Source organism: Octopus bimaculoides, chromosome 20, assembly GCF_046866305.1.
Source record: "Octopus bimaculoides isolate indiv1 chromosome 20, ASM4686630v1, whole genome shotgun sequence".
Taxonomy (NCBI): domain Eukaryota; kingdom Metazoa; phylum Mollusca; class Cephalopoda; order Octopoda; family Octopodidae; genus Octopus; species Octopus bimaculoides.
In genome coordinates this window covers 32,102,822-32,117,821 of record NC_142947.1, presented here as the reverse complement: position 1 = coordinate 32,117,821, position 15,000 = coordinate 32,102,822, and the positions used below count along the sequence as shown (strand labels likewise).

Here is a 15,000-nt window from a genome sequence, read left to right as displayed (position 1 = left end):
TATGCGTATGTCTGTGTGTGTGTGTGTATGAACCGATGTGGTTATTTATGCATCGGGTTATATGCTCTTCAGTTTTTCTTGCCTTCTCTCTGCATACTTAAATATATATATTATATAAACACATTATCTATCTATCTATCTATCTTTCTATCTATCTATCTATCTATATATATATATATATATATATATATATATAAAATATGTATATACACACACGTATACATACATATATGCATACATACATACATGCATACATACATATGTACATACATATATACCCGCTTACATTTACGTGTATATATATGCATGCATATATACATACATACATACATACATACACATATATACGTACATCTATAAATATGCATACATACACACAAATAAACGCTAGTCTGTCTCATAATGGTGCTGATGAGAAAAAACAATGATGTGGGGAGTGGGTTGGATGGGGGGGGTAATTTGTGGTTTAACATATGAATGGAAGGAACGAACACAAGACAACTCACCTGCCCACACACAGCAGCAAGTGCGCTTTAGCACGCCTGTGCATGCTTTTTGTTAGTTCTGTGTGGAAAAAGTATGCAGCTATATGCATATGCATACGGATCTAGAAAAACAACGAGAAGAATATAAACAGAAGTAACAACCAACAGCAGAGGATATCGCTATATATATATATTCTGTCTCTAAACTACCATCAATTGAAATGATCAGGGGTGGGGATAGGAATTTTGCTTTAGTTACTCATGCAACAGTTTGATCACTAGTTTGTATGTTTAGCACATATGCAAGCACGAAATTAATTTTTGCAATCTAAGAATCCCTCATTTGTTTGTATGCATCTCAGTCGGTGTATATATATATATATATATGTATGTAGCTAGCTAGCTACCATGCCAGCTAGCTCTATTTCTTTCTGTACATCAAGCAATTTATCTATGTATTTGCTCATATATATGTATGTATGTATATACGTACGTATGTATGTATATACGTACGTATGTATGTATGTATATATATATATATATATGTACGTGCGTATGTATGTTTATATGTATGTATAGATATTTATATATACATATACAGAGAGTGAGAGAGAAAGAGAGAGAGAGAGAGAGAGATAGAGAGAGCCAGCATTGTTTATTCCAGACAATGTAAAATACACGTCTCTATAAGTAGAAATTTCGCAGACTAAAAATAAGGAGCCCCAAAATTCTATACATACATAGAAACTGACATACGTATGTACGTATATATATATATATATATATATATATATATATACATATGTGCATTGGCACACACGTATTGTATGTATGATAGTCTGTATGTATGTTTGTATGTGTGCATCCATCCATTACACTTAGTTTGTTCCATTGTAAGATCCGTTACGGCGTCCGACAAAATACGTATTTAATTCCAGGCATCCATTTCTACAGAGATCACCTTTGCCTTTTAATTTTCCCTGATCTATAAACAATGAAGTACCCAATAAATACTGGTCCTATTTTATCTACTGATGTTGATTTCTTTTCGTTGTCTCCAAGCTACAGACCACTCCGAGAAATACAGACGATCCTTTTTCGTTTTGCTTCGGTTTTAATTACCGAACATCATGTAAAGATCAACGGCCATACCATACTTCTGAGAAGCAGCGACTTCATGTAGTCTTAGATTAGAATGGAAAGTCATTTATATGTTATAAAATATCAGAGCTGCAAAGGTGCGTTGCTTAGTAGTTATAGCATTCAACTTAGGATTGTAAAGTCCTGAGTTCGATTCCCAGTGACACGTAGTGTCCTTGAGCAAGACACTTTATTTTACGGCCTTCCAGTCTAAGTTTTACCTGCATTTCAAAGGGCCACCTCTGTCGCATTCTGTGTCAACCCGAATCTTTCTGAGAACTACGTTAAGGGTATACGTATCTGCGGAGTGAGAAGCCACTTGCATGTATCTTTTACGAGCAGGCTGTTCCATTCATCGGGTCAACTGAAACACTCGTCGTCGTAACCGACAGAATGCCAATACAGTACCAGAGCCAGATTGTCTCAAATGAAAACTCATGATGTTCTCAATGGAAAGTAGATGAAGAGTATAACTGACTTAGTATATGTTAAAATAATATTGTCATATAAACACAATTATACAATATTAATTCACATGGGAGGGGGGAGGGGGAGGGGAGGGGAGGAAGGGACTGTGTTTCTATTTCAGGCACGCGGCCAGTAAATTTTATAGGGTAAGCTGATTCAACTCATGTTATCGAACCCGGAGGGATGAAGGTCAAAATTGTCTTCGGCAAGAGTTTAATCTAGTCTAAAGAGCCTTAACTAGATTACTGCAAGAAACACAGTAGCAAACTTTGGGAAGTGTATGGCCAGTTATAACAATTCCGCTTGTTGTCTGTGGTGTTTGAGGGTCAGTTGAGAAGGAATGTCAACCACAACAGGATTTTAAACTGAGAAAAGAACGGGCTATATACATATATAACATGGAGATATTTTCTACTACACCATATTACATCTGCTAAAGATGATAAGGATGATGACGATGAGGAGGAGAGGTAGGAGGAGGGGCACGATCAGGAGGGGGAAGCAAGAGGGGAAGGAGTATTAAGGCGCAGGACGTCATTTTATCATTCTCCGGCCGAAAATAATTCAGACCCTGATAGGAATTGAACTCGGACTAGTTCACTAAACTACCTAGACATTGCAAAATGTTTTCTCTGGAACACTATTTTCTGTGGCACTTCATTGCCCTTTTAATTATGTAAATGATTAAACATAATAATCAGAACACTTCTTTATATATCTCTCTATGGGTTTGCGTGTCTACGAGTGTGTGTGTGTGTGTGTGTGTGTGTGTGTGTGTGTGTGTGTGTGTGTGTGTGTGTGTAAGTGTAAGTGTAAGTTCGAGGGTAGAGCGTACGTGTGTGTGTGTGTGTGTGCATAAGTGTAAGTGCGTGGGTGGAGGAACCATGGTTGTATATATGTCAATGTGTTGCACAAGGTTTATCGAACTATTATATACATATGTAATTTTATTACTATAATTTTATTATTATTACTATTTTATTGGCACTACTGCCTGTGCGGCTCCTGATGCTGCTGCTACTACTACTACTACTGCTACTGTTACTACTACTACTACTACTACTACTACTACTACTACTACTACTACTACTACTACTACTACTACTACTACTACTACTCAGGCGCATGTTAGTCTTCATACACATTCATACATTGAATATTATCATGAGACGTATAAATGATATACGTTGTAATATGTTGTTTCGCAGTGTGACATTATAACGCCACATAGTAACTGTGATACAATTTGATCTCTGAATTGATTCCATACGATACAGTTTCCTAACTATTCTCTACTAGGGATATATTTTATATGAAAGAATCTTTTCTACCACTAGCCGTAGAATGATTCATTTTATAACGAATATCTCCTCAATAAAACGATTTTATTATCTGACAATAAACTTGCTGCCTCAGTTTCCTCGCTCAGCCAAACAAACAGATTATATTTTGCACTGCAAAATTTTACGATTATGAACAGAGCTTACGAACCCCATGCTACCCATATAGATCTCTCCAGATATATGTAGCTGCAGACACTTAGTATGTATGTGTTGTATATGTGTCTATTCGTGTGCGTGTGTGTGTGCGTGTTTGTGTGTGCCTGTGTGTCTATCCTCAGAAAAGGAGCGTAGTTAGTCGTGAGAGAGTTCAGTAGAGCGTTATATTGTCCTGAGTTTAATTCGTGAAATTGGTGAAGCTTTATTTTCGTTGAGCAAAATATTTCATTTCAAATTGTTCCGGTCTGCTTAGTAGAAAACGAGTATCAAGTGATTGCTAGTGCACCTCTCTCACTCTCCAGGAACAACACCTTTGATGTATGTACCGCTAGTTCAAAGAGTGGGAGAGTTGTGAGGATGTCTAAATCTAAAACAATTAGCGAAAGCACGGTACATGTTACAAAGCCATTCTTATTTACGGTGGACTGTTATCCTTCATTTTATAAATCAACATTGAACTAGCGTCTATATGATCATATAAATTCTAATTACGTAATATATTCAAGCACCCAACGGTGGTGACTGGCAGAATCGCTGCACGCCGAGCAAAATGCTTAGCGGCATTTCGTCCGTCTTTACGTTAAAATTCCGCCAACATCGACTCTGTGTTTACCATCCTATCGAAGTCGATAAAATGAGTACCATTTGAACACAGGGGTCGACGTAATCGACTTACCTTCTCACCCGAAAAACTGTCTTTTCAGACACGCAGTCTAGTATTATATTTTGCAATGTTGCATTTTTTATATTTATTTATTTCTTGAAGACAGAGTGAGTGCAGTATGAAGAAACAGTTGGCTGCTATTTCGAAAATCTACGTAAAGTATCGACACAAGTTTGCCTCGGACAAGGCCATCTAGCAGTGACCACCATGCTCTTTCAGAAGTTTCATAGCTAGAACAACACAACTGAATGTGTATTTATCTTATACAAGAGTGTAGAGAGTAATTTGAAAGAAGTTTGTCTGATAATTCTTGGTCCTCCAGTGATTATGTTTGGACCACAACTGTGGTTCCTGAATGAGTATTTATAAGTTTGAATGTGGGAGTGTATGCGAGTACATCTGAGTGTTTCTTTCAAAATATGCTGTTTATTTTTTATTCTTTAGTTGCCGAGTTTGAATGAAGGATAAGGCCCTTGGCTTTTGCAGGAAACCCACTACTAGTTGGGTGATAGTGTCAACATTAATTAAAATGTCGTAAGTCAAAGCCTGCAGGAAAGGCATTGGCAGGGAATACTGATGGGTGGCGATATCATTGGAAATGAACGAACGTAGCGAGTAACATGAGGACCATCGGGACTTGGACGCGACAAATTGATGAGAGAAGGAAAGACGAATGGGAAAGAATTGCTTCAGTGAATATGACATGAGCCTAGAATGCTTCGAAGAGCTGTGAAATTAGCAGCGGTAGAAAAACAAGAAAGAGGAGAGAGAGGAATGAGAAGAGAGAGAGGAAAGAGAGGAGAGAGTACATCTGTCACCCTTAGGCTGGAGTGTGAGTTTGTACATCTATGTAAAGAGAGGGTGCATATGTATGTGAGTTTGTGCGTTTTTGCTCCTGCATGTGCATGTTACTCCACGTGTATGTATTCAAGAATATATATGCACTAGTTTGTTCATGCGTGTCTACGAAATGCGACTTTGTATATTTGTAACGCTCAGATTTGTCAAGTGTCCAACAAGAAAGGTGTCTGCAGGGTGATGTAGCATTGTATATATTGACTTACTGTTGAAACACATACAAACACAGACACGTGTGCACATACACACGCACAAACACATACACACACATACACACAAACACAAACACACATAGAAAAAAGAGATATTATAGATACTGTCTGTGTGTGTGTATGCATACGTAAATACATACATACATACATATGTGCGCGCGCGCACACACACACACACACACACACACACACACCAGGGCTAGACATAAGCAACCAATCAATCATTGTCATCGTCGTCATCATCAAGATCATTATATCAATTATAAGCTTAATTATGTACATAATTCCGTGAATGTAATTTTAATTATATCTGACGTTGTTGTTATATGAGATATAATAATGACCATAATCCCGTCATCGTAGAATATAATAATAATGATAATAATAATAATAATAATAATAATAATAATAATGATAATAATAATAATTATTATTATTATTATAATTATTATTATTATTATTATTATTATTATTATTATTATCATTATCATTATTATTATTATTATTATTATTATTATTTTTATTATTATTATTTTATGTTTGACTTTTGTTTTGCATTTGTACAAGTTGGATCCAAGTCTCACCCAGAGACCTCAAGAGACAACAAGTTAGAAGTTCATGTAGGTGTTATGCCTAGGGTACCATATATTTGGATTTGTACAGTTTTGTTCAAGTGAATGTTTAAGAAACCATAAGAAAATTATGTTTGCTTTAAAATTTGAGATCACATAGACAGTATTTTACGTAGGATATGGGCAGTTCCCATGAGCACTATCTTTTGGACTTCAGCCATTTTGGGGTTTCCTGGTATCTGAGCTAGGTAGTAATCAGCCCGTTTCGCTGTCATTCCCAGGGCACCTATGACAATAGGTATTGTTTTCGTCTTCAGATTCCACATTTTGCTAATTTCTATTTCAAGATCTTTATATTTGCTCAGTTTTTGGTAGGTCTTGACAGATACGTTTATATCAATTGGGACAGTCATATCAATGAGGAGGCATGATTTTTGTCTGAAGTCTTTCAGTATGATGTCTGGCCTATTTGCGTCTATCTTTCTGTCAGTTTGAATGGTGAAGTTCCAGAGGAGTGCAATGTGATCATTTTCAAGTACTGGGGGTGGTTTGTGTTCCCACCAGTTTTTATCATGGGGCAAGTCCAGGTTTTTGCATATTACCCAGTGAATATATTGTGCAGCTCTATCATGCCTGTTGAGATACTCTGTAGGCGCAAGCAGACTGCACATGGAGACAACATGATCGATGGTCTCATTTTGTTGTTGGCATATACGACATAATGGGGAGCTGCCGTTCTTTAATATGTTGGCCTGGTAGTTCTTTGTAGGTAGGCATTGATCTTGGGCTGCTATGATAAACCCCTCTGTTTCTGATTTCAATCCAGAGGCCATTAACCATTGGTGGGTAAGGGCTTTGTCAATATCTGCATTATTCGCTCTCTTTGGGTATTTGCCATTGAGAGGTTTTCCATGCCATTTTTCAGTCATAATAGCTAAGGCAGCAATTTTAGCACGGGTTTTCAAGCGCTTAGCTTTTTCTGTAGGTGTTTCTAGTTCGTCTAATTCTTGAATTTGTTGCAATTGGAATTCACTTAGATATTCCTTTGCCTGTTTTGTTACTGAGTAAGATGCTTTCTTGCTTTCATATTTTAAGACAAGTTTTAGCATCCAGTCCTCAGAGTTTTTCATATAGGTGTCTAGGCCAATTGTGGCTACCTTCATTGATAATGCCAGCTGTAGTAGTCCTCGACCTCCCTCTTTTCTTGGCAGATAAAGACGTTCTATATCTGCCTTAGGGTGGTGCATTCTATGCATTGTCAACAGTTTTCGTATTTTTCTGTCAACATTACATATTTCAGTAATTGACCAGTTAACGATGTTGAAACTGTAAGTCACGACTGGTATGGCTAGAGCATTGATCGCTTCGATCCTGTTTCTCGCGTTCAGCTCTGTCTTCAGTATTGCTCTCACCCTGCGATAACATTCTCTTCTGATCCTTTCCCTCATCACTGAGTGCTTGATATTGTCCCCTTCAATTACCCCTAGGTATTTGTAGCTCTCCGCTGGTTCTAACTCTTTTATGACATTTTGCTGGTCAAGGTTCACATTAGATGTATTTGTCATTTTTCCTTTGATAAAGATAGCTTTTGCACATTTATCAAGGCCAAATTGCATCCTGATGTCATCACTGAATTGTTTAACAATCGCTAGTAGGCCTTTGAGTTGTTGGTCATTTTTTGCAAAGAGCTTTAAATCATCCATGTAAATGAGATGATTTATATTTTTATCAAATATTTTATAACCATACTGTGCATCATTGAGCAATTTTGAGAGCGGTATTAGGGCTAGACAGAAGAGGAGTGGTGATAGTGAGTCACCCTGGAAAATGCCACATGAAATTCTTACATCTCCAGCATTTAGAGATTCATTGTCATTGTTCAACATCAGTGTGGTTCTCCATGATCTCATACTTACAGATAAAAAGTTTCGCAGAGTAGGAGCTATTTTATACATTTCCAGACATTTCCTAATCCAGCTATGTGGTAGGCTATCAAAGGCCTTTTTATAGTCTATCCAGGCTATTGACAAGTTTTTGTGTCGCTTGTGACAATCTTCTAAGATCATCTTATTGATGAGTAGCTGATCTTTACAACCATAAGATCCACGTTTACATCCCTTTTGCTCATTAGGGAATATGCTACTTTCTATTAAAAAACTATAGGTGTACTCGGTTAGGACAGATGTTAGCGTCTTATACATTGTTGTTAAGCAGGTTATGGGGCGATAATTTTTTGGTTCGTTTGTTTCCTCATTTTTTGGAAGCAGGAATGTTAAACCATTAACTAGCCAAGAGGGCATCAAACTAGGATTTTGCAAAACATCGTTGTAAAGTTTTGTTAGCAGTTCATGGCTTTCTGGGAAGGCATTCAACCAGAAGTTAGGAATTTTATCCTTTCCTGGAGACTTCCATTTGCTTGACCTCCTGAGAGCAGATCTTATATCTTCTACCCTGACCCCCTCCCACTTTTGCTCCTCTAAGGAGTCTAGGTCTGTAGCTATTCTATCAATCCAAGGGGCCTTTTCATTGTGTGTTTTATCTTCTGCCCAGATTTTATTCCAAAATTCTTGCACTTCTTCTTTTGATGGGACAGACTTTATTGTTACTGGTGTTTTCCCTATCTTCCTGTAGAAATTTTTGGGGTTATTTTTGAACATGTTATTATCTCGGAAGAATTTAACACGCTTATCATACCTTGCTATGCGGGCAGCTTTAGCACATACCTTTTGCTTGATGGTTTCTATGGTGGCATCAATGTCAACTATGGTTTTCATGTTATATTTTTTCTTTAGTTTTTGGGTCTTTGTAGGTTTGATACTCTTGTCAAATTTAAGGTTTTTCAAACATTCTATGTCAGATCTAAGCAGCTTAATTTGGTGTTGAATGCGTTCTTGCCAAGAAGGCTTTTTGTGGGAGTGTTGTCTCTTTCTAATCTTTTCACCACATAGAATCGTTGAGATTCTTGCGGATGCATAGTACAGGTGGTTGAGATCTGTAATATCAACATCATTAGCTGAAATTATATCCTTAAGTGCAAGGCGGATTTTACCAATTATTTTCAGGTTTTGGTTAGAATTGCGAATTTTGGGGAGAGTGTCGCGTTCATTCATACTAGTTTCTTTAATTTTCAGCCATTCAATCATGATTTGATTTTTTAGATCATGTAGTTCTGTTGCGTCGATTTCTGTATGACTTCCTTCATCTATTTGATTTTCACCTGCCTTAGTGTTTATGGTTGGTTCAGAGAGTATTTTATTTTGCCTATCAGTTACCTTAACTCTTTCAATTATTACTGTATTTTCATCAGCCTTGGGCTGGTTTATAATTATTTCCTCTGTAGTATCTTCTTTAGCTGCAGTTTCATTCTTTTTATCCTTTACTGCTTGCTTAATTTGGTCAATCTCTACTTCAGTTAGTAATTTTTTTTTTATAATGTTTCTTCTGACGTTGGCAAGTTTATTACTGTCTATGTAGGGTCTTACTGCAAGGTGTTTCTGTCTCCAGTTTAAGTAGGTTTGTACAGTATTAGATTTATCTGTAGGGAAATATATGGCACGGTAGAAGGCTCTAAGAACTTCTTTATTATCTTCCCTAGACCATTTTTCATTCTTTTTCTTTTGGTTATTTGATGACGAGCATGGATGGCCATCTGTTGGAATATTCCGGTTGTGGGGTACTTCCAGCTCCTGTGTGTCGGGAAGATTTGAACCAGTAGCAGATTTCTCGTCTCGGATCTGGTTCATTATCCGAGTAAGTGGTCCTTTATAATCCGGTCTATGACCATTGCGGTTTATATTTTGTTTTATTACCAGTGAGGCATAACAAGCTTCGACGTTGACGCTAGGGGACGGATCTGTCTGTTTAGGGTAAGTTTTTTGAGACAACACCGTCTCCGAGCTTTCGTGACGTAGCTTCTTAAGGCTAGCAGATCTATTTCGAGTGAGTGGCCCTTTGTGATTCGGTCGATAACCACTCTGGTTTGTGATCTGCCTTGTTATCATTGAGGCATGACGAGCTTTGGCGTTGACATTCGGGGACGGATTTGTCTGTTTAGGGTCAGTTTTTTGAGACAACACCGTCACCGAGTTCTCAGCATGTAAACATTGCTCGTAGCGTAGTTTTTTAAGGCTAGCAGATCGGTATTCATCTGTATTTTTTTTGTTGATAGATTTATCTCCAGGCATAGTGTATTTTTGTGTGTGTGTGGCGTTTTAAACTTATGAATGGTTCACTGTCTGTATTTGTTCACAAAATGAAAATAAACAAAGAAGAAAGAAAAAAAAGTTTTGGTTTTGCTTCGTTTGTGATATGTGTTTTCGTATCCGTAAGTGTGTCCTGTGATTTTTACGTAGTTCTGTAAACATTAAGATGCATGTGTAGTTCTATGGGTATCAAAACGTATATATCATTGTGTACACGTTCAAGTGTATGCGTAATTATTCAATATATGTACTTACTATTTTGTTCCATTTCTTTTTTTTTATATAGTTTGTAAACTTTCCGGTGTTGGTTTTGCGTGTGTGATCGCACGTGTTTCATTGAGACATCGTGCATAGGAGGTCCTGTGCATTGTATTGCAGTGAAATTTCATTTTTTAAGAATAAAAAATATTCTTAAAAAAATTATCTTCGTTAAAAGACCGCTTCCTTCAAATCTTCCACCGGTTCTTTTGGCTAATTCCATCGATGTTATTGGATTAGATATGTTTTTGTATAGGGAGCCCGGTGTAGCACATCCATGTTGTTATTCAGCCCGGTGCTATTCCTTAAAAGACCGCTTCCTTCAAATCTTCCACCGGTTCTTTTGGCTAATTCCATCGATGTTATTGGATTAGATATGTTTTTGTATAGGGAGCCCGGTGTAGCACATCCATGTTGTTATTCAGCCCGGTGCTATTCATTATTATTATTATTATTATTATTATTATTATTATTATTATTATTATTATTATTATTATTATTATTATTATTATTATTACTGAAGGCGGTGAGGTGACAGAATCGTTAGCACGCCACGAAAAAACGCTTAGTGTTATTTAGCACGACTTCACGTTCTGTGTTCAAATTCCGCTGTTGGTCGATAAATTAAGTACCAGTTACATAATGGTATATATAAGATATAATCGACTAGTTCCCTGCCCCAAAATTCCAGGCATTGTGCCTATATTAGAAACGTTAGTTATTACTATTATTTCATTATCATTATTATAGTTGTTGTTGTGTTTATGGCGAAGGAGATGGTGTTGGTGAACGAAATAGAAAGTCCTGAAGACAGATATTTTGCTCCTCGGAAAATGGAAAATGAGGGTGGAGAGGAAAGTACTGCTCTCCACCACTACCACCACCACCACTACACCCACCACGTTTGTTGGAAGATGGGTGAGTGTGGCGAGGATGAATCGTGTGGATGGACCTACTTGTAAACTGGAGGAGTTGAGAGGTGGAGAGTTACTGAAGCCTACCTGGTGATCGATGTAACCAGGATGTATGGGGTTCCTTGGTTGTCCCTGTGTTAGGAACTCCCCACTTTAGGCAACTTTTATTGTTTAACTTTTTTGTCAATTGTTATTGTTATGATTATATACGACATTGTGCCAAGACCTACTTGTCCCTTGTGTTATATTGTCCCTATTTGTTTTGTGTTCGGCACTTATGGCCAATAAAGAAAACATTATTATTATTACTATTATTATTATTAGCATCCTTATCATCATCATCATCATCATCATCATCATCATCATCATCATCATCATCATCACCATCATCATCATCATCATCATCATCATCATATTTTTTATTATTATTATTATTATTATTATTATTATTATTATTATTTGTTTAATAGCTTCATGTGAATTTCTACTCTATCAGCTGAGTTATTTCCGTGAGACACAGGTGGCTGTGCATGAGTCTTACTGTCCTATGATGTTTAAACTTGCTTGTGGTGCTTAAGTTCTCTTTAGTGTTCCCTCTGTTGTGTAAAATATGCGCAATGTCCATTGCGTTGTTTTGTTTTGTACTGAGTATGGGTTGGATGATTGTTGTTAATGCGTTTCACAGTCACACAATGATAATCTCCAGTCTGTGTTATGGCGCGGCTGGTTATGATATATTAAACGAGTTTGTATAGTGTAGAACGTAGTCTACGTTGGTTACCGATGCAGTATTTCCAGGTATCAGTGACATAACAATATGTATTGTGTTACACTCTAGACTCTTGATCGAAGTCTGTAATGTATAGAATATGTTATTTTATTGGTCGGTTATTGTATAAGGAACAATATGTGTGCAGTGTTGTTGTAATTCAATTGAAAGGGTAATGGGCAGGATGTTGGCCGGGCCCAGTATAGTTATTTTTAGGATTATATATATTACATTGTGATCCTTGCCATGAGGCGTATATTTTGGCTCATATTTATTATTATACATTGTCTTCCTTATATTATTGGGCATCAGTTCAGTAATAATATATACAATAATATATTCCCATGCTCTACATCAATGTTTATTTCAGTTTCATATTTCTCTAGTCTTGATAATATCTATTTCCTTTATTGCAATATTTGATGAGAAAAAGGCACGGCGGACAAAATGCTTAGCGGCTTTCGTCTGTCTTTACGTTGAGTTCAAATAACGCCAAAGTCGATTGTAGCCTTCATCCTTCCGGGGTCGATAAAATAAGTACCAGTTGAGTACTAGGGTCCATCTAATCGACTTAGCCCGCTCCTTCAAACTTGCTGGTCTTGTGACAAAATTTGATACCAGTATTTGATAAGAAAGGTTTTTCCTTGACCACTTCAACAGTTCTATATAGGTATGCTCCATGCCTCAGATGATTGTATCCAGACCATGGACAAATGGCGAGTTTGGTTCGTATTTATAACATTTCTCGTGTATCTTCACCGAAGTTTTGGCATGCAGGTGAGTGGTCAATGCTAGTGACTCAATTGTATTTGTGTAGTTATTGGAAGATGGCAACAGCTAATCAGATAGTGATGCAACGGATCATTCTAATGCTTCAATAATCTATATCCACAATATATTTTAATGAAATCATTCTTTGTTGTATGTGGTTAATTTATGGTCCTGCACTGCTAGTATCGGATCTATATCTGATATTATTTATAGCTTTAGATACATTGTTAGTGGACTTCCTGTCAGATGTGTGTTGTGAGAAATTCGCCACTGAGTGGGTTTTTCCCCTTTATATTATTAACATAGAAACAGTTTATTATTATGATTATTATTATTATTATTATTATTATTATTATTATTATTATTATTATTATTATTATTATTATTATTATTATTATCATTATTATTAACATTATTGTTGTTCCAGCAGTTGTTTTTGTTTCTGATGCTGCTGCTTTTTGCTAATGGGTGAGTTAAATACCAACAAGAATGACGACTGAATTAACTCATTAATTAATTCAGTAATTGCATTTCACAATACTTGGGTGGGGATTCGATATGTATGTGTGTGTGTGTGTGTGTGTGTGGGTATGATATACTTATGTGTGTACACAGGTATATTATATATATATATATACACATATATATATATAACATATGATATATATGTTCTTTTATTCTCTTGTTCTTTTACTTGTTTCGGTTATTTGACTGCAGCCTCGTTGGAGCATTGCGTTTAGTCAAACAAATCGACCCCGGAGTTATTATTTGTAAGCTTATTACTTATCCCAAGTGTCTCTTTTGCCGAACTGCTAAGTTGCGGGGGGGACGTAAGCACATCAATATCGGTTGTCAAGCAGTGGTGGGGGAACAAACAGACACACAAGCTCACACACACACACACACACATACATATATATATATGACAGGCTTCTTTCAGTTTCCCTCTCTACCAAATCCACCCACAAGGTTTTGGTCAACCCGAAGCTATAGTAGAAAACACTTGCCCAGGGTGTCACGCAGAGGGACTGAACCCGGAACCATGTGGTTGGGAAGCAAGCTTTTTACCACAGAGCTACTCTTGTGACTATTATTTATATATGCACATATATCCATGTGTGTGTGTGTGTGTGTGTGTGTGTGTGTATGTGTGTGTGTTTGTGTGTGTGTGTGTGCACAGAATCATTCATCTGAAATGTTACACTTGTACATGAAGGATAATTTTTGAATAAGTTCACTCACCTGAGTGATTTACTTAACTAGTTACAGTAATAATAATAATAATAATAATAATAATAATAATAATAATAACGATGATGAGTATTAAAAATTGTAATATATGTGTACCAGTATTTGTGTGTGTTCGCACCAGGGTGTGTGTGTGTGTGTGGTGGTGGTGGGGAGGGGTTGTTGCTACGCTAAGGATTTGAATTCGACAAGAGTTTCTGAAGAAGTCCTGGGACCATCTACAAAATTAGAGTGAGAGGCTGGGAAATGAGTTAAATAACTAACTATCTGCTACTTACCGACCATAAATCGGAGTTTTACGCTATCAATGCATACCAGCTGTGTTTGTGGAAAGATTTAATAAATTCTATTTGAATAATTAGAAATAAATATCTATAAAATACGTTCCAATTCGCACAAGAATTTGGAGAGGTTCTTTCAAAATTCATAATTATTATCAGTATGATTACCATCATCATCATCATCATCATCATCATCATCATCATCATCATCATCATCATCGTCTTCGACATCTCTATCGGCAGTAGCAACAATGCTATAGTTAGCTTTACTATTTCAAAACTATATACATATTAACATATTTACACATATAATGAAACAAAAAAAAGAATACATACATACGTGTATATATATATATATATATATATATATATGTGTGTGTGTGTGTGTGTGTGTGTGTGTGTGTGTGTGTGTGTGTGTGTGTGTGTGTATATACACAAATATATATATATACATATATGTATACTTATATATATATATATATATATACTTACACACACACACACACACACATATATATATATACACATATAGACATACATACATACATACATATATATATATGTATATATGTATATATATATATATATATATATATATATATATATATATATATATATATATATATATATATACATATATACATATATATATATATATA

At 36.2% G+C, this 15,000-nt stretch overlaps 1 protein-coding gene across 3 annotated transcripts in view; it reads right to left on the bottom strand.

Annotated features, from left to right (window-relative positions):
- LOC106877684 (pleckstrin homology domain-containing family G member 7) overlaps positions 1–15,000 on the bottom strand; it is a 970,386-nt gene that overhangs the window by 813,544 nt on the left and 141,842 nt on the right. For 2 of the 3 annotated variants that reach the window (XM_089338327.1, XM_089338326.1), the window contains exon 2: positions 507–607. The exons of the other annotated variant lie outside the window; for it this stretch is intronic. In XM_089338327.1, the coding sequence (XP_089194453.1) occupies positions 507–601 (95 nt within the window). In that variant the 5' untranslated portion in view covers positions 602–607. The remainder of the gene's footprint in view (positions 1–506; positions 608–15,000) is intronic. 3 annotated transcript variants of the gene reach the window in all.